The sequence below is a fragment of the Hemiscyllium ocellatum genome, chromosome 12, assembly GCF_020745735.1.
Source record: "Hemiscyllium ocellatum isolate sHemOce1 chromosome 12, sHemOce1.pat.X.cur, whole genome shotgun sequence".
In the NCBI taxonomy this organism is placed as follows: domain Eukaryota; kingdom Metazoa; phylum Chordata; class Chondrichthyes; order Orectolobiformes; family Hemiscylliidae; genus Hemiscyllium; species Hemiscyllium ocellatum.
This window is the reverse complement of record NC_083412.1, coordinates 38,312,426-38,334,688: the sequence shown is the minus strand read 5'-3', so window position 1 is coordinate 38,334,688 and position 22,263 is coordinate 38,312,426. Positions and strand designations below refer to the sequence as shown.

Below are 22,263 nucleotides of genomic sequence, written 5' to 3'. Positions count from 1 at the left end.
ATTTGTATGTGGGGTCCAGGTCGATGTGTCTGTTGATGGATGTTCTTACCGTTTCCGGGTGTCAGTTTCAGCTGTAGTGGTTTGTATATGGTGTCCAGGTCAATGTATCTGTTGATGGAGTTTGGGGATGAATGCCATGGCATTCCTTCATCAGGAATCCGGCCCGAAACGTTGAATTTCCTGTTCCTTGGATGCTGCCTGACCTGCTGTGCTTTAACCAGCAACACATTTTCAGCTCTGATCGCCAGCATCTGCAGACCTCACTTTTTACTTGTTTCTTATTTGTAATATTAAAAAATCTATTTTTTCTCAATAAAAATATGATAAAAAAGTTTTAAAAAGAATTTCCTAGTTCATCATTTTGTGTTCTAGTTATACCAACAGCCATGAAATGCATAACAATCAATGAAAAATTCAGTTTCAGCATTCTTAAATATGATAATAGGCAATATAAATTAGAATATTAACATTTTGGCTTTATAAACATTATATATTTATGTAACAAAAGCAACTGTTTGAGAATGATTTGGAGATGCCAGTGTTGGAAACTCTGTTATCTTACTTTTTAGATTAGAATCAATCTAAACATCATGGCATAGATAGAGAACACAGGAGGCTAACACCTTCAACATATTGTCTAGCTAACACCAACTGTTGCAGCTAACCTGAGAATACAACCTTTAAAAAGGGTTTTGTGATTTACATGTGAAAGAATTGAAGCTATCATGGTATTCGAACGGATGAAAGACTCAACAGACAATCAAAGTATTTTTCAATGTACGATTTCAGTTACATCACACTAAACTTTTGCTATAAATTTGTGCCTTAAAATTGTGTCCTTCACAACTAACTGATGAAGGAGCGTTGCTCCGAAAGCTAGTGTGCTTCCAATTAAACCTGCTGGACAATAACCTGGTGTTGTGTGATTTTTAACTGTTTGAGAAGTTCACCTCAAATTTTATGTTAGTTAACAGGAAAGTAGCTGAAAACCGTAAGGCATAGTTTCCTTCGTGTTACTGCTTGATAATGACAATGACGAATGTGTTAATGAGGAAATAAATATTCATTAATCAAGTCAAATATATCTCCTTTTTCTCCCATTTTACCATCATACAAAAGTACAAGCTACATTTGTAGCTTCTGCAGATTTATTTCAGAACAGGATAGAACTATGCCCATGGCTGCATCTCATGACAATTTAATAGTTCAGCTCAATTAAACCTAAGGCAATACTTGTGTGTCACCAGGGCAATCAATATCATTAAAATTGGTGTCAGCAATGATCATATCTAATATTTGTTACAGAACAAGAGATGACTTGGTGGTTTTAATCAAGAGAAGTGTGTAATAGAAAGATCTGGTTGCCAAACAAAAACAAAATACCGTGCAAAGGTCAATGTTTTTCAAGGAGTAACAAGTCAGCGTGAGGTCAAATACACATTGAGGTCGGTAGTGTTGTGGATAGTGCCAAAGGATGTTGTAGGTTACACAGGGACATAGATAAGATGCAGACCTGGGCTGAGAGGTGGTAAATGGCGTTTAATGCAGAAAGTGTGAGGTGATTCACTTTGGAAGGAATAACAGGAATGCAGAGTACAAGGTGAATGTTAAGATTCTTGGTAGTATCGAAAAAACAGAGAGATCTGTGTGTCCATATACAAACATCCCTGAAAGTTGCCACCCAGATTGATAGAGTTGTTAAGAAGGCATACAGTGTGTTGGCTCTCATTTTATTAGTTGAGGGATTGAGTTTCAAAGTCATGAGGTCATGCTGCAGTTGCCCAAAACACTGGTGCAGCCGCACTTGGAGTATTGCATACAGTTCTGGTTGCCGCATTGTAGGAGGGATGTGAAAGCTTTGGAAAGGGTTCAGAGGAGATTTACTAGGATGTTGCCTGGTACGGAGGGAAGGTCTTATGAGGAAAGGCTGAGGGAATTGAGTTTGTTTTCGTGAGAGAGAAGAAGGTTGAGAGGAGACTTAATTGAGACATATAAGATAACCAGAGAGTTAGATAGGGTGAAAACCGTTTTCCTCAGAAGGTGATGGCTAGCATGTGGAGACATAGCTTTAATTGAGGTGTGGTACTTACAGATGTCAGAAGTAGTTTCTTTACTCAGAGAGTAGTAGGGGCATGGAACGGTCAGCCTGCAACAGCAGTAGACTCGCCAACTTTAAGGGCATTTAAATGATCATTGGATAGACATATGGATGAAAATGGAATAGTGTAGATTAAATGGGCTTCAGATTGGTTTCACAGGTCGGTGCAACATCAAGGGTCGAGGGGCCTGTACTGCACGGAAATGTTCTATGTTCTACGTATACACCTTGAACAATGTTCAAAAACTATAAAATGAAAAAAAAAATCAAGTGCTTGTCACAAATGCAGGGAAATACATTTGCATTTGTATATATGAGCTACAATACAGCCTACTTGGATTTTTGAAAAACAATTGTGTGGATTTGCCAAAAATCAAGCACTCCTTTTATCTGATATTTGGACATGATGTTATAAAGCTACAATGATATAATTTTGACCTCTAAGAGGTTGTACACACTCTTAAAGGGATATACCAGTCTAAAACCAATGTGTTGGAGAAGAAACAAAACTATGTTGGGTGATTTCTGCACTGAGACTAGATTTTAAGGCATTGTAAAGAAATTTTAAATGTGAAGAAATTCTTGTACACCTAGAAACAATGTGAACCAGCAGCATAATACAACTTTCCACTGCATGGTCACCAATGATGCTCTTTAAAATTCCAATTTGAGTCTTTTCCCCACAAAGGATAGAAAAGAAGGATTAAAATGAAAGAACAAATCATCAAGCCACTTTTAAAACATTGGTGTTAACCAAGGAAGAGGAACATATTCCCATTTTATCCAATCAATCATGAAGATTTGTCAAAACAGACAACTGCGTAAGGCTAACACCACATTTCACCATTTAGTGAACCTTCTTTCACCTCTCAGTTTTTTCTTCTATCCACTAAGTCGTGAAACTGATATTGTGTCTTTTGAAATATCCCATATTTTAATCTAAAAGTTGTTTGACAAAGTTACAAAGGGAGTAACATCATGGAGATGGTAAACAACTATGTTATAAATTAATACACAGAAGCACTTGAGGTATCTGCTATCTACAATTGAAATGATTGGAAATGAAGCTTGCTATGTGGGATGAATAGGATAGTTAGTCATTTTTACACTGAGACTCTAATCTTTCATTATAAAATAGATTTAATAATAGGAGAGTGGACCAAAGCTTTCAAATTAGTTAAACTTGATGGTAATGAATTGAAAAAAAGTAGAAATGTAACAACTACAGAGATACAAACTGAATGAAGAAAACACAGTTTCGTGAGTCAAAGTGTAAGACTGAACTCCGAAAATAAAAGTGTCAGTTTGGACTACATTCTAAATGAGTTAGCTCTGAAGAATAGATAAACAAATTGATTTTGAGATCCAGACACATGCCATTACAAGTTAATTCATGTGCAAATAATCAAAAAACGATTTGGATCACATGTTTAGAATACAAATGCCACAAGTATTATTGCCATTACAGAGCACGCATCTGGAATACTACATTCAACTTTGAGTACCACATATTAGGAAAGGTCTTTAAATAGAGTTTCAAAGTAATCAGAATTCAGTTCCTCTGTACAAATAATGAAGAATATGGAAAAGGAATGCTGAAAATAACTCTTCTTGCTGATAGTGGAATTTGGAGTAAGCAAATTCAGGTCAGATAAGTAATTCAGATAAAGAATTAAACAAATTTGAAAAACTATTCTTCCAAGGAAACATACTTACAAAATCAACTAAGGTATTTAAAAGGGAATTTTATGAGAAATGAGGATATGAAGGGATATTGAAAGACAGTCAGAGCTTCTGATTATAAAAATATAGAGCTTGAATGACGAGCTAAGTAGTGAAGCAGTCTCAATGGGCTGACTGACCTGTGTGTGTTTCTGAGAAATCAAATTATCTAGTCAGACATAGCAATTTCAAAAGCTTTGTCTGATGGCTAGGGTTGAGATAGTTGAAGAGTAGCACATTCAGAGGAAGTATGGGGTTTAATAACAGCTACGAACAATGTGATTCAAAATTTTTTTTGCCTTCTATTTTTATGATTAACTGCATGTACGATCTTCATTGGTTCAAGTTAATTATATTTTATCACTTCAGCATATCTTACCTTTAAGCAAGCATCCTGCTTGGAGAAATCTTCAAAGTCCTTTACTTGGAGCTCAGGGGAGTTGAGCAGAGCCTCCACATCACACACAGCCTGGTGAAGCTGGCGTATCTCCGCCAGGTAGGTGGAAGGCACATAAGAGGGTTCTGGTAACATCCCTTCAGTCAGCACAGTTACAATGCTCTCTTCCTTAATACTTTGCTAGTGTGAAAATATAACATGATATTTAACAACTAACAAACAAACAAATAATCACTAGCTGAAATAACAAACTGAGGTTGACAAAACATCAACATCCTGAAATATTATTTCAAACAATATAACTGATCACACTGTTAGTAAATATGGCACTTTAGCTTCTGAAAATAGTCCTTCAAAGATTGTTTTATCATATGCTTACCCACAGTGCAAATGCAAATTTCTTGGAAGTTTTTAAATCAGTTTCCGTAATCATAGAGTTGAAAACATAGAATCAGGTTTGAGGACTTCAAACACAAAGCACTTAAACAGATATAGCATTATTCTCCTGTTGCCAAAATTACTTCAAGAATATTCCTGCTGAATACAAAATCCCCTTTTCCAAGGTACATGATGAGTTATGTGGAGTCAAACTAATCAGTGTTTACCCCCTCCATTAAGCAGGGAAGTTAAAATCATTTGAAAGTCATTCAAAGCCTGTGCCACATTGTTTTTTTTGCAACATCAAAATTTACCCACTCTCAGCAAACGCCCAAGTAATACTAGTTCTTGTTAATAGAATTTCACAAACAACTAAACAGGCTCCATAATAAAGTGTCAATGTGTATCACTAATGATGTTGCTGAGCATAAATCATTATTTTAACTTGATAGATAAATAAATATACAAATTGAGATCACTCAAAACATTTTAAACAATTAGCCAATCCTTGCTTCTTCCCCACTTGCAACCATAAGTTTTATAGAGCTGTTAATGAACAGAGTGGGGAATTACTCAAAGATTGGACATTAACAAACATCTTACAATTTAAAAGTATGAAATTTTCAGGCCATGCAAGTGATGACAATAGATGTTTAGCTCCACCGATATAATGTATTTTTATAATTAAGCCAATTTGTATATCGGTTAACTTCAAAAAACTTATTCAAATAACAAAAAGAGATGAACAGAGAAATGAAATAGGATTGTAATGAAGCAGCATGGAGTTCAATGAGAAATATGTCAAAATAGATTTTAAAAATACCATGAAGCCTCGGGTGTCTTCAAGATGGAAGATGATGTGATGCAGCATTCTGAGCATGTTCCTGTATGTGTGAAACAGGTACAGCTGCAAGCATCTTTTGAGTTCAACAGTGAACATAGCAGTCATGTTTTTAATAGCTCCAAAGAAAATAAACAGTATGTAAAATAAGGCTCAATACCATGCAACTTTTTCCTCCACATCCTAATGAAGCTTTGAGAACAACAAATTTTAAGTAGAATACATTATGCATAAATTAACAGCATAGAATAATATTAACTGTTTCCTGTCAAGAAAATAACCTGATGCTGCTTGTTTTCTGCAGTTAAAACATCATGCCAAAACTTTCCAAATAAAGCTAATTTCATCAGGATAGTTTTCTCAAATCTGATCTTGAATTCTAAAAATGAAACGATTGGCTCAATGAGTCCATACTTTAGCTTAGCAATGTAAGACATCCTGTTAATAATGATTGAGGCAAAACAAGTCAAATGATTAAAGTATTACGTATTGAGGGAAATCAGAGACTATTAATGCAAACCATGACTTCACATTTACACCAGGACAAGAACTCACGAATGGCTCAAAGATCGATGTGCTATTTGACACTTTATATCGATCACATCCATAGTAATTTGCTATATTTCATAGAATTGTATAGTTATTTCTGTTATTAAATTGTTAAGCTAAAGCACTGGAATTGTTTATAGTAAATGTTTCTGTTTGATCATGTTAAAATTCATCAACAGAAACATATATAATGTTTCAATGTTAAACTGGTGATTTATACTGATTTCCTTATAATTTGTAATTTGTGAATGAGTCAACATAAAAGATGAAGGAGCATAAATGTGTCAGTATGATGTGGAACATTTAACTGAGTGCAATTCATGTGCAATTGATTCTCTCATCAGGAGCAGGAATGGAAATTGAAAGAAGAAAAATGAGCAAAGCTGAAAATCTGAAGAACATCGAAAAACTTGAAGGGAAAAGAACCAATTAGCCCGAGGAACATTGTGACAATAGTATGGCTTTAAGAGATATATTTTCTCCTGGCTTTTTGTTAAGCCAGGATTTTGAGTTTTAGTTTCTCAGTAGCAGTTGCTGGAACTTTGAAGCTCAGTCTGGAAGCTACAGTACATCGTGCTCTGCTACTCACACTTTCAGAGCTTGCTCTTGATGTTTTTCCTCCTGGATGGGAGAATTGCCTGTGTGTTGACAAAAGTGGTTTTACTGAATTTTCTTTTTGCCAACGGTAGTTTATGGGATGTTACTATATTGAAACAGTTCATTAGTAGTAGTATATGTATCTATTATTTTGTTAAGCATTTTGATAGAGTTACAGTTAAGCCAACACTTTGTTTTATTTCTGTTTTGTCTATATATTAACTGGAGTGTAAAAATGAAGTGTGTTTTCCTTAATGTTGAATAACTTGACCAATCAAATTGCACCTGGAACACCACGCCTGGCAGTTACCTTTAAAGGAAGAAAAAGAGTCGAGATGATCTTCTGAATATTTTGAGGGAGTTTGATCTGGTCAAAAACAGCTGGTTTCTTTCACAACTTATTAAATTGCTTGAAATGTAGCCATCTATTCTAAAATCTTCAGATTCTTTTTCAAATTCCCATTTAAGTAAGATTTATTAATATCCCGAATCTTTGCTGTTACTTCAATCCTTTTTCACTGAAAGCATTAGCAGAAGCGTGGGTCACAAAGGGGTCAAAACATTTATGTCAGCAAATGTGGTTTTCACAGCTCAGCTAATAGTAAAAAAATCAAGATAATATGAAAAAAGTATCAGCGTTTCCCCCTTTCCCGTACTACTAATTATAAAAAAGATGCAGTTACTAAGCACCAAATTTCTTTCCAGACAAGTGTTGATCTGATTTATTTTAAAAATGATCAAATCTGTTTTGAAGAAGTTCTTTGAACTGAATGATCAATGCAGTAAAATTTGCATCATTTGGCTCCTCTCCAACCGGCATCTCCAATAACCCTCTGTGGGCATCATGTTTGCTTTATAAAACATAGATTTTGTTAATCTGTAAAATAACAAGCTGAATATTCAAACTATTTTTCCCTCACTATTTACAGTGAAAAGAATTAAAGGTGGAGAGGGTCTAAGCCAACTTGTAGTACATGTCAATACATTGTTTTTGTTTGATTCTGACAATAACATAAAGTATGTTCAGTGAACAGGCACCATTTGATCCTAGTACTGTTAGATTACACACGTTTTACAATATACCTTGTCTTTTCAAACGGTGTATATTGTCAGTATTTCCTTTGTTATTGTCACCTTATAGTGCGAAGAGATAATTGATCATTGAACAAATTAGATCATTTTGGACAAATATAGTTTGACATCTAGTCATGTAAATGTTTCATTTTAATGAAAATAAGTGTGGGTCTCAAAAACAAAGAACTTCTCTCAAGACTCAGCAGGAGTTTGTGCTTGGAGTAGGTGAACTGTAAAAACCAAAACTTGTTCAGATAGAATCATAGAGATGTACAGCATGGAAACAAACCCTTTGGTCCAACCCATCCAGGCTGACCAGATATCCCAACCCAATCTACTCCCACCTGCCAGCACCCAGCCCATATCCCTCCAAACCCTTCCTATTCATATACCCATCCAAACCTATTCTTAAAATATACCAATTAAATTGATTTTTGTTTGGCAAGTTACAGGGCACCACAAAATACATTAATGCTTTAAGAGGGAATAACTACAGGGTGGAAATGTGCAGCTTAGAAAAGGAAAATGATCCAAGAGTTTCTTCTTCCAATCATTGTCAATGCCTCTCCTGAAAGTGCATTTTCTTGGACATTAAATGAGGAGGTTTGGGCTCAGTTCTTATTTCCTGATGATAAATAGCCTTCGAATATTCACAAGTGAAGCTGCTACACAAATGATGGCCACTTAGTCCAGATAGCAAAAGGTTCCCCTGGAACTGCGCTCTGACCAGATAAATGCTCCTGCCAAGAGTAGAAGGCAGAGGAAGAAAATAAGTCTTTCAATAATGACTGCATTGCTAAATTAACATGCATTATATATTTTATTGATTTACTTATCCTGCTGATATTTTAAAGAACTAAAAAAATTCCATTTGGTTTCCTGTTGAAGAATAAAAGTGGACTGAGTTCTGTAGAGGTAATGAAATGAATTTTCCTAGCCCACGGAATTAAGCTTGAAAGTGGTTATGAGTAGGAGGTGGGGGTGGGGGTGGGGGATGGGTTTGGTGTGGGCATAAATATACAACAATTAGGACAGACCCTGATGCATCCCACTCTCAAGAAGTTTCTCCAGCACTGGAATGACAACTGTGTCAGCTCCTGACCACACTGAGACAGGCAGCTAAACTGAACTGTTAAGGCCTCAAGAAGAAACAAATTACAATCACTACAAATTAGAAGCTTAAGGGACGATGGCAAAGTCTTTAAGCTATTAACAGGAAAAGAGAGGATAGATAAAGGTAAACTACTCCCATTAGTAGTTTGAGACTTGAGAACTCAGGGGCTTGGTCTGAGAATTAGGGCCAGACTGTACAAGGGAGATATAAGGAAGCACAGCTCCACACAAAGGGTGTTAAATGTTTGGAATTCTCCTCCACAAATGGCAGTGGATGCAAGATCAATTGTTAATTTGAAATCTGAGAAATACATTCTTGAAAAGCATAGGTGTTAAGGATAAGGGGCAGCCCATATCGGCTTAGGCCACAGATCCGCCATGATGTCATGGAATGTTAGAGTAGGCTCAAAAGACTAAATGGCTTATTCCTGTTCCTATATTCCCATCTTTTTCATATTTTGTCGGTTGATCATGCTGCCACCAACTGTGCAGACCACCAGCTCAACTGTGAGGATCCCCCCACTAGGCGGTAAGCAAATTAATGAAATGCTGTAATTAGACTGATACAATGGAAGTTTCCCCTCCAAGCTAATTTACCTATCGTCCTCATGCTGACGACTTTTTGCTTGATTTGGAGGTCAGTCAATAACTTTCAGGGTCATACAGCACAGAAACAAACCCTCCGATCTAACTGACCCACACCGAACATAATCCCAAACAAAACTAGTCCCATCTGCTTGCTCCTGACCCTAATCCCTCCAAACCTTTTCTATTCATGTACTTATCCCGATGTCTTTTAAACATGGTAATTGTACTCACTTCCTCAGGGAGTTCATTCCACATATGAAGGGCCCTATGTGAAAAAAAGTCCCATGTCTTCTTTTAAATCTCTCTCCTCTCACTTTAAAAATGTGTCACCTAGTCTTGAAATCCCCCATCCTAAGGAAAATACAACTACCATTAACTCTCCCTGTACCCATCATTATTTTATACACTTCTGTTAGGTTGTCTCTCAACTAAAGCTGCCTCATCATTGCTGAGATGATCTCTGGTTGGAAGTGCAAGTTTGGAATTTCCAAAAAAAAAATGTATGGGATGTGGGCTTTGTTAATTGGGTCAGCATTTATTGCCCATCCCTAGTTGTCCTTCAATAGGTGATGGTCAGTTACCTTCTTGAGCTGCCTGTGTTGTAGGAATGCAAAGGGAATCCATAACCAAAAATATTAGATTCTTTAAAAGTTTTATCCAATCCTAAACTAGTCAAGATTAAGGGATAATCATGGTACTTTATTTGTTATATTGCAATTAAAAATGCAACGAAGAGATGGGCAAAGGAGAGGCACAGGTCACATTCATGTCAAAATTGTAAACAAATCAGTCGAAAAAATCTGATCTGTCATTCTGTGTTTGTCCTTTGACCTCCATTTATATATTGTTGCAAACTTTTCACAATAGTGAATCAAGATTAGGAAACAGCTAACATAAAGCAAATATTTGTTTTCTTCTGAAATTGTACATTTTTCATGAAATTCTGTACAAAGTCTGTAACGTTAGTTCAAATGTAACCTCTCCCCACTATTCATCCATCCAACTTCCACGACAGCATTTTGTGAAGAGGGTGTTCATTCAAAACATGCTGTTCAATCTCACTGAAAGTTGAGGATCAGAAACTACACAGCTGTAAAAAGCAGACCAGCATATTGCACCTATTATTTTTCAATGTGGCATTTTCCTCAAAACATATTACTTTGTTGGTACATAAATGAACACAGAAGTGATATAATACAGGATTGCAAATGTTCCTTTGAACGAGAAGATTTGCTTTCACTTTATATGGCAACACTTGAACATCACAATGAATATCACAAGTGGGACAAGTATAAACAATAATTTAAAGAATATTTTCCTCTCCTTTTCAAAATGAAGGAAAACAGTGGCACCAGTGTCATAAATTAAAGTGATATAATGATGTGATGTAATTTTATTTGTTGTAAAATAAGAACTGCAAGCCTCCAATTCACTTCCATGTAATCAAATTTTGAAATATTCACATATTCACATTGCTGCTTGCAATTGAAATTAGAGTATTACTCTCGTTTTTTTTGCCATGGTGAAAACCGAGAAGTTCCTGTTAGCAATCTTGGTATTTGATGCAGTGGTAAGATATTTGCTTGCCCATGACTGTAATACAATCGTTTACTTGTTTATCTTAAATCTATTCCCTTCTCTGTTAAAACATTAGAAAAGAAAATGGTGACACAAACTGATTAATCTTTTATGCATCGACATTACACAGTACTGTGTAAAGAAAACAACTTGTACATTTCAAGATTTGACAGTATCCTGTTCTCACTGTTGTAATGTGGCAAGCATGATGGTTAATTTGTGAACAATTAGGTTTCATAAACAGCACGGAGATAATGACCAGATTACAGTGATGCTGATGGAGTGCTTAGGGATGACTTAGACCCTAATTTGATTTATTTATTATCACTTGTATTTTGTTACAAAACATAGTGAATACTGTTGTACAGTGTCACCATTCTTTGGCTCCATCCTAAAACGCAGAAAAGTTCTGTCATAGAATTGTTCATGTGCATCTATTTGTCCTTTTAGGAAAGGGATCTACCAGCCTTACCTGGTCTGACCTTTTGTGACTCTCGATCCACAACAATTTGGTTGACTCTCATTTGCCCTCTGATGTAGCTTTAGGCCACTCAGTTATATCAAAACTGTTACTAAGTCTAAAGAAAGGAGTGAAACAGGATGTACCACACAACATTGATCTTGGCACCACAGCAACAATGAAAAATTTGGTCCTGAAGATGCCTAAAAGTTCTCTTTATTAACACCTTATGCCATAATTGGGAGAGCTATACAGCGCAATATTCAAGCAACAACCTGGAATCGTCTGTAAAGTAAGTTTCAGAGAGAATGTCTATGTATCAGACACTACTATCATTATCCACAGGTATGTCCTACTCCACCATCAAGACAGACAAACCCAAGATGTCAGCACAGAGGCATATCACCAGTAAGGCATTGCCCTGAGCATCCCCAATATTGATTTTGGAACTCAAAGTCTCATGTATTGAGTCAAACATGGCCAAGAAAACACCCTGCAGATTACTGCCTCAATCCTTATTCAAATAAGCACTGTCTGACAAATCAATAATTCTCCATGTTGAACACAACTTGGTGGAAGCAGAAAGAGTTCCCAAGTACAGAGTGTATTCTGAGTGGTGGACTTCAATGTTGATCACCAACAATGGATTAGTAGCACCAGTACTAAATGAACTGGTCAGCTCAAAAAAGGAACAACTGCCAGAATGTGTCTGTGGCAGGTGGTGGAGGAATCAACAACAGGGAAGAAGCTATTTGACCTCATCCTTATCAATCTCTAATGTGCGTCCATGATAGTTTCCTATAGCAATATGACCTGGATGAGACAAGGGAACAAGTGATATTAGATCTAATAATGAGCAATAAGTCTGATTTGGTACGATTAATTTAATTAGTGATCCAGTTGTATGTGAACATTTGTCAAATAGTGATCATAACATGATCAAGTTTCACTTAGTGCTTGTAAGAGACAAGCAAATATCAAATACTACAATTTTGTATTAGTAAGGCAGACTTAATGGGATGAAGCAGAGATTGTCCACAGTGAACTGGAAAGCTCTGTCATAGTATAACAATTGAGGAACAATGGACGGTGTTCAAAGAGACATGTAATGCTGTTGAGAAGTAATTTGTAGCTATGCTAAGGAAAACCAAGGACAACAAAGGATGGCAGGGACAGCATAAAATTATAAGAAAAGGCATATGAAAATGGAAAACAAAATAGAATGGGACAAATACAAAGACCAACAAAGGGACATAAACTGGCTGGTAAGATTGGCTAAAGAGAATTATGAAAGAAAATACACAAGGGAAATAAAAGACAATAAGAGATTTTATAGTTATGTGAAGGGAGTACTGTTGACGCACTGAAGGCAGAGAGTGGGGATGTTGTCAATCACCATGGGAAAATAGCAGACAAGCTGAACAATTACTTGGCTTCAGTATTCACAGCAGAACTTCATTGGTGGATACTTTGTCTCAAGTCCCAGGGAAATTAAGGGGATCAGAGACACAGTTGAAATAAAATTAGTGGAAGTAAATCATCAATAACGTGGAAATTAATAGAACTAAAGAATGACATATCCCCAGGACCTAATAGCTTCCATCCATGGGTGTTAAAGGATGAAGGAGAGGACATTGCTAATGCCCTACTCAGAATCTTCCAGAGTTTCCTGGATATAGGAGTTGTACCTCTGGATTGGAAATTTACTCACATTACTCCATGTTTTAAGAAGGGTGAACAGTTAACCTTACATCTGTGGTGGGGAAATTGTTGGAGTCTATAATTAAGGGTAATGAAACTGATCACCCTTGAAAACATTCAGTTAATCAGGGAGAGTCAGTGTGGATTCACGATGGGGTAGGTCATGCCTGACTAACCTTATGCATGTTTTCTTTGAAAAGGTAAAACGGTGGTAGACAGAGGTGCAGTCAATGAATGTGTTTATATGGACTTCGAGAAGACTTTTGACAAACTTTCTCACATGAGACTGCTAGCTAAAATGGAAGCCCATGGAATTGAGGGCAAATGATTGACGTGAAAAGGGAATTGGTTGAGTGACAGGGAACAGAGGTAGAAAAATGAGTAAGTACTAAAATTGGCAGGATGTGACTAGTGGATATCCCACAGAGATCTATAATGGCTCCTCAATTACTCACAATATTCATTAATGAGTTGGGTAATGGCATAAAAAAAACTATCCAAATTTGCTGATGATACAAAATTGGGCAGCATTATAGACAAGAGTTGACGACAGCATAAAATTACAACAGGATATTGATCAATTAGATGAATGGGCAAAACTATGGGAGATGGATTTTAACATAATCAATTGTGAGGTTTTCTATTTCAGACTAAATAAAGGGCAGATCAGGCTATTTTTAGAAAGCAATAAAAGTAAATACCATGCATATTTAATGAGATTGGGCGGTTTAGGTACATTGTTCTTTGCAATGTCACAAACAGGTACAGAAAATAGTCAAGGCAGTTAATGGAATGCTGGCCTCATATCAAAAGGGCTGGATTATAAGAATGTTACACTGAATTCCACTTAGGACCTACTGAGAGTACTGGGCACTAGGCCTGAGGAAGGATGTTTTGGCCCTGAAGAGAGCTCAATGCAGGTATAGAAGGACTTCAGAATTTAAGTTATGAGGGGGAGATTAGACAAATTAAGCTGTTATTCTCTAGAATTTAGAAGACTAAAGGGTGATCTAATTAAGGTTTTCAGCATATCAACAAGGAAAGATAAGGAAGATAAAGAGAAATTATTTCCACTGGTTGAAGATTCAAAAATAGGTGGCATAGTCTAAAAATTAGGTCCAGGCCATTCAGGAGACATGTTAGAAAGCACTCCTACATGCTCAGTGTGGCAGAGAATTGGAATTCTCATACATAAATGGCAGTCAATGCTAATTCAATTGTTATTTTTTTTCCCACCAAAGACATCAGGTGATATGGGCCTCAGGCAGGCATATGGAGGTAGCCACAGATCAGCCATGATCTTATTGAATGGTGGAGCAGATGGAGGGGCTGACTGGTTTTTCCTGTTCCTATGTTCCAGCACAACACACCAGTGGAGTTAAAAAACAAAGGCAAATTATTTTTAACCAAAGAATGTTTTACTCGGCCAGAAGTACTAAGAGGATGATCCATCTCGACCTCCTCTGGAGATCCCTAGCACATGGTTATTAATCTTGAACCAATTTGATTCACTCCACATGATATCAATAAATAGCTGAATGCACCGGATCCTGCAAAGACTACAGCATGACAACATTTCAATGATAAGCTGTTTCAGTGCAGTTACAACACTGGCTTCCAACAACATGGAAAACTGCCGTGCATATTCTGTCCGCAAAACGAAGGACAAGTTCAACTCAGTCAGTGTTGATCAACACTGCCAATGAACAAAACTTGTAAAGGAATAACCTGCTTATTGAGCCTCAGTTTGGATTCTGCCAGAGCCCCTGACCTCATTCCAGCTTAGATCTGAACATGGACAAAAAACCCTGCATTTAAGAGAGGAGATGAGAAAGGCAACACTTGCCAGGTTATGGCATCAAGGAGTCCGAGCAAAACTGGAGTCAATGGGAATCAAAGAGAAAAGTCTCTGCTGGCTGGAGTCATACCGAGCACAGTGGAAAATGGTTGAACTTGGAGGTCGACTATTTTAGTCGAAGGACATCGCACAAAGGAGCACCCTTGGCTGCTTCATCAATGATTTTTCCTTTACCGTTAGGACAGAATAGAGGAAACTCACTAACAATTGTACAATGTTTAGCATCATTCGGCATTTCTCAGATACTAAAGCAGTTTCTGCACAAAGATCTAGACAAGGTTTAGAATTAGGCTGATGTGTTAAATAACATTCAGGCCAATTAAGGACCAGGCAAAGAATGCCTCCAATGTGGAGGAATCTAACCATCTCTCTTTGACTTTTAATGGCTTCACCGTCCTGAAATTCAATTCCTTAGTACCAACATCTTAGGAGTTATAACTGAGCAGAAACTTGACCTGAACTAGCCAAATAAATATATGGCTGTAGACACAGGCCAAGGTTAGGAATTCTGTCGCAAATAATCCATCTTCTATCTCACAATAGCTGTTCACCACCTACAAGTCACAAATTCAGACTGTAATGGAATACTTTGCACTTGCCTGGATGGGTAAATTCCAATCATTCTCAAGAAACTTGACACCTTTCGGCACCAAGCCACCCACTTAATTGGCAGTCTATTAATCATTGCCAACATTCATTTTCTTCACTGCCAACACTCAATGCCAGCAATGTGTACCAGCTACAAATTACACTGCAGTACTTCTGCAAGCCACCTTCGACAGCACCTACCAAACCTGCTACTGCCTAGAAGAACAAGTATAGCAGATGGATGTGAATGCCATCACCTGCAAGGTCCCCTGCAAGCAACTCACCATCCTGGATTGAAAATCCACCAGGGTAATTAGGGACAGACAACAAAAGTAGGCCTCGCTAATGGTGTCAACTTCCTATAGACAAATAAAAAGGGCAAAGACACAGCCTCAGTTTAAGATCCCATCTCAAACCTATCACCTCTGACAGAGCAGCACTTATTCAGTATTGTATTGTTTTGTTATTCTGGCTCACAGTGTGAAGTTTCTGAAGTGGGATTTGTACTTTCTTACTCAGAGACAATAATGTGGCCATTTAAGCAAGGCTTACACTCATTTCACAGTTACTGCATGATCCTTTTCAGGTCAGGGGCCACCCGCAAAAGTAAAAGAATGCATCAAGTTTGTTGGACCAGAGTTATTGGAATCCATTCCTTGAATTATTGTCAAGAATGTATCAGCCACATTCCCACTTAAATGTCATTTCTATTTCCAAGTGTGAATCAGAACCACTGAGAACAGCAGGTGCTTGATATTGTGACATTTTTATTTAAGAAACAAGAGTCAAAATGGAAGCCTTGCAAATTTATTCCATATGCAACACAGTGGGAAACAGGATGCTACGAAAGACTCAAAGCACTAACTATAGTTAGGTTTTACAACAAATGATAAAATTAAGTCAGTTTCAGATCATTAAGCACAAGTGTTAGAAATAGCAAGCATTGTGAAGAATACCATTTGCATTACCATCGTGCCTTAATTCTCAAATAAAAAAAACATTCCAAGACCTTCACAAAGTTGTGAGGAAATTGGATGTTGAAACAAAGGGGGATAGTTTGAAGACAGATTGTTTTTTTTAAAACGGGTAAGAGATTCGAGGGCCAAATATCCATGACCGGGAGGAAAGGGTGCACGAATGGTCAGCAAAACATGGGAAATATTCTTCAGACATGAGGGTTGAGACTTGTTATTCACAAACTTCATTTGAAAGACAGCATGCATCTTCACATTGCAACAATTTCAGCATGCAGCTGTTCATGATTCATATTTCTGACTGACAGCGGGCTGAAATGGGGGGGGGGGGGGGTCCAGCAGCATGAACAATGAGTATCTACATCAAACAGTTTGTATATTTTCAAGGCAATTGCTGCTTTTAAGAGATTTCGAACAATCATATCTAATCTCTTGCTGACTGTGAAAGAATTGGCTAAAAATAAAAAGCACACCAAGTTAGGATTGCAGGAGATTTGTGTTGTTCCTAGAGTGTGACTGGAGCCTCTGAGGAAAACTTTGAGATTGGATTCGGAGCACATGGACAGCTGAATCAATTCCTGGAGACTGTCCTGTGGACTTGGTAACAGTGTCTTAGTAATTCAATGATCATACTTTGGTGTTCATGGTCAGTGAATGCATTTTCATGGGGCACATGCCTCCCCACCCCCACCAATCCACACTGCACTCGCAGCCTCACAGACTCCCAGTACACCACATTCATCAGTAATCAGGACTCAAGTCTAACCTTCACAGGCTCCCACTCATCCTCACGTACATGCCAATGCTACTGTCCACACATTCAACTCTCACTGCTTCCTTACAGCTACAGCTATATGACATTTCCATCCATGTACAATGTAATATAATCACTCAGATTCCTTCTCTTCTTTTGCAGAAAACAAAATAGCCAGAACAGGAGAAAGCACAACAGAACTGAAGAGCTCAAGAAGACAGCTCACCACCATGTTCTCAAGGGTATCAAGCCACTGGCAATAAATGCTGGCCCAACCAGCAAAAGCCTCATCCCATAAATGAATGAAATGTAAAGCTGTGGGATACAGGCACACTGACACATCATCTGAACCCTCTCAGGCAGGCTGTGCTCAGAACCCAGAATCAGTTTTGACAGAATCCATCATATCTGGTATTCCTGGTCCTTCCAAATGCACATTCTGCAGTCTGTCCTCACCCTCATCTGACATGTACTGAAAGCTACAAATCCTTGACAACTGACCTCCTGCTTTTCATGATACCTTCATCTTCATCTCAGCTTTCAGATACCAGATCACGGCTACTTGAGCAGCCAGTGCAGCCTTCTAGGGAATGGCAAGAACAGCATCCAATCCTGGAGGAACAGAACTGTTATTTGATCTGACAATCATAGACACTAGTTCAGACATCAGTGCTGAGCAAATCTGTGTGTGTGTGGAATAACTGCATTGTTAACTGCACCTGACAGCGTTGGGCAACAGCCCTAGGATATTTTCTGTGCCAACTCACTGGAGTGTAGGATTGAGTTATTTTCAATGGTTAATCATTTTGACTTAATCAAGCAAATGAAAAATTAAATTGCTTTGTTTAACTGTGGCTCGCAGAAAAAAAGAAAAAAAAATGTTCTGTAAGGAAGAAAACCAAATGACTCAGGCCAAAATTAAGGTCATGGGATTCTGGTGTTATGCTGACTTTAATAACAATATAAATTGTTAAAATGATTTGAGGTAAAAGGCTTTTACAGAAACACGGTTATGTTTTAAATTGGTTTATCAGTTTTATAACTTAAAGTATGCAATATGTATTAGTTTAGTATGGTTAGGTTGGTGAGGCATGAACAGTTATTGTGGAGTCACACCTGGTTTATTTTGTTCAAGGGCATTGAAGGCTTTGCACAACATTCAGACATATCAGTTAGGACATGTGGGATGATGTTAAATCATGATGGGGTGACTCTACACACTCTACATAGGCACATTAATTGTTCATTGACACCACTTTTTTCTTGATAAAGACATACAGAATTGGTAAACTAAGGATAAGCAAATTAATTTCGCTAATCCAAGTTAGACCATTAATTGGTCATGCTCTAATAAGCTAATTAGAGTTCAGGATAACTGATCATGCACAGGGATCAGCTATGGTTAATGAGTGCTGATTCTTTACGGTTGGATGCACAAGAAAGGAAAACTGAATGAAAATTGCAGTCAACAGAATAAACAGACCTGCGTCCAGTCAATTGGTGTCCCATATCTTTTAGCATGTACCATTTATTTTGTGCTTGCTAACTTCATTAGTTTGCGGCTCTTGTGGTACAGTGGTAGCTTTTATTTACTCATGGGACAAGGGAGACACTGGCTAGATTAGCATTTAATGCCCTTTCCAATTGTCCAGATGGCAGTCAACAGTCAACCACATTTCTGTGGGTCTGGAGTCACATGTGGTCCAGACCAGGTAAGGATGGCATTTCACTCCCTAAAGGACCTTAGTCCAGATGGGTTTTTACTGACAATTGACAATGGACTCATTAGACTCTTAGTTCCAGATTTATTTTATTAAATTCAAATTCCCCCACCTGCCGTGCAGGAATCGAACCTAGGTGTCAAGAACATTATCTAGGTGTCTAGATTAACAGTCCAGCAATAATACCATTAGGCCGTTGCCTATCGTGTTCCTACGTCTGGGCCAGGAGGCCCCATTTACACACCCACCTGCTCCAGAAGTTGATTAAAATATCTAAACTTGGCAAATGCTGAAAAAAAAACTTTTGAAAATATATTTGTACTCAGAACGTATCTTGTTTCTAATCAGGACTCATAAATTTGACTTCTGAGGAAGGGTCACTGGATTGAAAACAAGAACTCTTTCCACAGATGAGGCCAGACTTGCTCAGTTTCTCCAACAATTTGTTTTTTTTTATCAAACATTTAGATTGTATTTGAGAGAACCAGCCTGTAACTGTAATTGACAATTAGGTTTTACAATAAAGTATGTGCCACACCTTTAAAGAAGTTGAAGGCCATAGACCAGTTCTAGTATATTGGAAATTTGAGAGTTTGATATGACAATGTTGAACAGATTGTTGGTGCATTGGAACACCTGTTAAAAAGCAAATAGTTTCTGGTTTTAGCACAGAGATTACCATAGTGATTTCAGCCTCTCCTTTCTCGTGAGAAAGCAGTGTTGGTCGACTTCATGACAGCACAGGTAGAGTCATATAGGATATAAGACCATTAGACACAGAAGAAGAAATTAGGCCATTCGGCCCATTGAGTCTGCTCTGCCACTTGATCATGGCTGATAACATATAGAATTACAAGATAATGCATGGCTTAGAAAGGATGGATGCTGGGAATTTGTATCCATTAGGTGGGGCGACTAGGATCCATAGACACAGCCTTAGAATTCCAGGGGATCAATTTAGAATGGAACTGAGGAGACATTTCTTCAGCCAGAGAGTGGTGGGTCTATGCAATTCACTGCAGTGGAGGCCGGGACATTAAATGTCTGCAACGCAGAGATTGATAAACTATTGATCTTGCAAGGAATTAAGGGTTATAGGGAGAGTGCAGCAAGTGGAGTTGAAATGCCCATCAGCCATGATTAAATTGTGAAGTGGATTCGATGGGCTGAATGGCCTTACTTCAACTCCTATGTCTTACGGTTTTGTGGTCTTAATTCTTAAGGGGCTTGATAGGATTAGTGGTGAAAGGAAGTTTCCCCTCATGGGAGAGTCTAAGACCAGAGGTTTCAGAATAAAAGGGTGCCAATTTAAGAATGAGATGAGGAGTAATGTCTTCTCTCAGAGAGCTGTAGGGCAGAGACCTTGTGTATATTTGAGGCTGCAATAATAAATTTGTGATCAGTAAAGGAATAAAGGGGTAAAGGGGAAAAGGCAGGAAAGTGGATGTGCTGAGTGTTGGATCAGCCGTGGTGCTGCAGGCTTGTGGGGCTGAAACGCCTACTCCTGTTCCTGTTTCTTCTGTTCTTTACTAGGATGACAGCATTCATGTTCCTATCATCACCCTCATCAGCATCCATTCAGTCTAGACTGTTACCATGGATGCCAAGAGGCATAGGGAAAACCTCCAAAGTTGCTTGACAGCATTGGCAGTCTTCTTCATTAGCCATGTTACATCCACTGGGGTGGTAGACTGTCAGATGTCAGAGCCAAGGGCAAATGCAGCCACAAAAACAAAACACAAACACGCACAATGTCAAATAATTCATTTGAAAAAATATATTGTCACTGACTTTTATTGAAGGATTTTGGCAAAGGGGATGTCAGGATAGTGTGCAAAAGATGGATTGAAGTTATGGAGAAATATTGATACTGTGATGATGTCTTGAAAAAAAAAAACATTTGGTAGCCATTTACTGCTTGCTCCTTGATGTCCGTGAAAGCTGCATGGCTCTCATGAGAGGGACACTGGCCTTTTCCTGTCAGCTGGCAAAAGAGACACTTAAGGCAGACACAGTGTGCAGGGATTGTATTAGGGACAAGCCAGCACACATCATTCTACACTTTCATCCTCCTTATGAGTGAGAGTGCAAAATCAGTGATGATTCCACACATCTCTGAAAAAAATCTTCAATCTGTGCACGAGCTTTTCAAGGGAACGCACAGTGATTCAAAGTTTTATGTACTCTGTGCAGATCACATGTCTGCTTTCCTTCCTGTCATATTGGTCTGTCACAAAACACTGTCTCTCGCAGAATCACTGCCATCCTACAGAATGTTCAAGCATTTCTAAAGCAGTTTAGCAACAGCTTAAGCATGTGCTCTCTGAAGTATTGAAGGATTACCAATGATGGACTGGTCAAAAAGAGATTCCTCAGGATTTCTGTCAGCCTACTGGGACTCCACTATGCATCACTCAAATGTCTTAGTGAGACAAAAGCCCTAAAAGAGCTACCCAACCTTCGCCCCGTGTGATATCCACACACTAGCTCACTAACTGCTGTTTCTTCCCTGATCATCAGTGGGATGTACGTGCAGATTGTTCAAAGTGGATTCTTCACTGAAGCCTACAACTATGCAGCTACATGGATAATGAAACATTTATTGTACAACACAGAAGGTCAAAGTCAGTAAACAAACAAAGTCCAAATACCCTTCGCACTAAGCAGGGACTACTTCCCATATTACTGACAGAGCATTAACCAATTAAACAAAATCTGGAGACAGATCATTCATCCTGGTAGAAGATTTCACTGATGTTACCTCTGGCCTCTCAGTTTCAGTGTTGCATCGCTCTGCCATCTCTCTTGCTTAGGCCACATGGCCAATGTGCTGATCCTCAACCTATTCTTCGTCCTCATGTTTCTCTCCCATTTCATCTGCCTTAAGGAACATTCTCCCATGTCCACCTTGTCAGCTTCATTTGTGAAAGACACAATTATCCAGGATGCAATTTTGCAATCAAGGTACCGAACACTCATCTCGAGATGACCTTTGGTTTGTTCCACTAGAATCAGGTTTATTGTCACATGCACTCAAGTACAAGGATACAGCAGCATTGTGAAAAGTGTACAAGATCATCATTCTCCAGCACCATTTTAGGTACAAATCAAAAAGAATTAACAGAAACAACCATGTTAGGTACAAAAAACAAAGAATTAAAGAAAAAGAAAGCAGAAATACAAGAAACAGAGCCAAGACAAAAAGGAAAACATATGGCCCTGATGGAAGTGAAAACATGAAGAGTGTTGTATCTTCATTCTGAAAGGATGTG

The 22,263-nt window shown here is 38.0% G+C and overlaps 1 protein-coding gene across 7 annotated transcripts in view; it reads right to left on the bottom strand.

Moving 5' to 3' along the window:
* The window catches only part of dmd (dystrophin), a 1,983,095-nt gene that overhangs the window by 879,718 nt on the left and 1,081,114 nt on the right, over positions 1-22,263 (bottom strand). For all 7 annotated transcript variants that reach the window (XM_060833515.1, XM_060833512.1, XM_060833514.1 and 4 more), the window contains one exon: positions 4,200-4,397. In XM_060833515.1, coding sequence (XP_060689498.1) covers positions 4,200-4,397 — 198 coding nt within the window. The remainder of the gene's footprint in view (positions 1-4,199; positions 4,398-22,263) is intronic.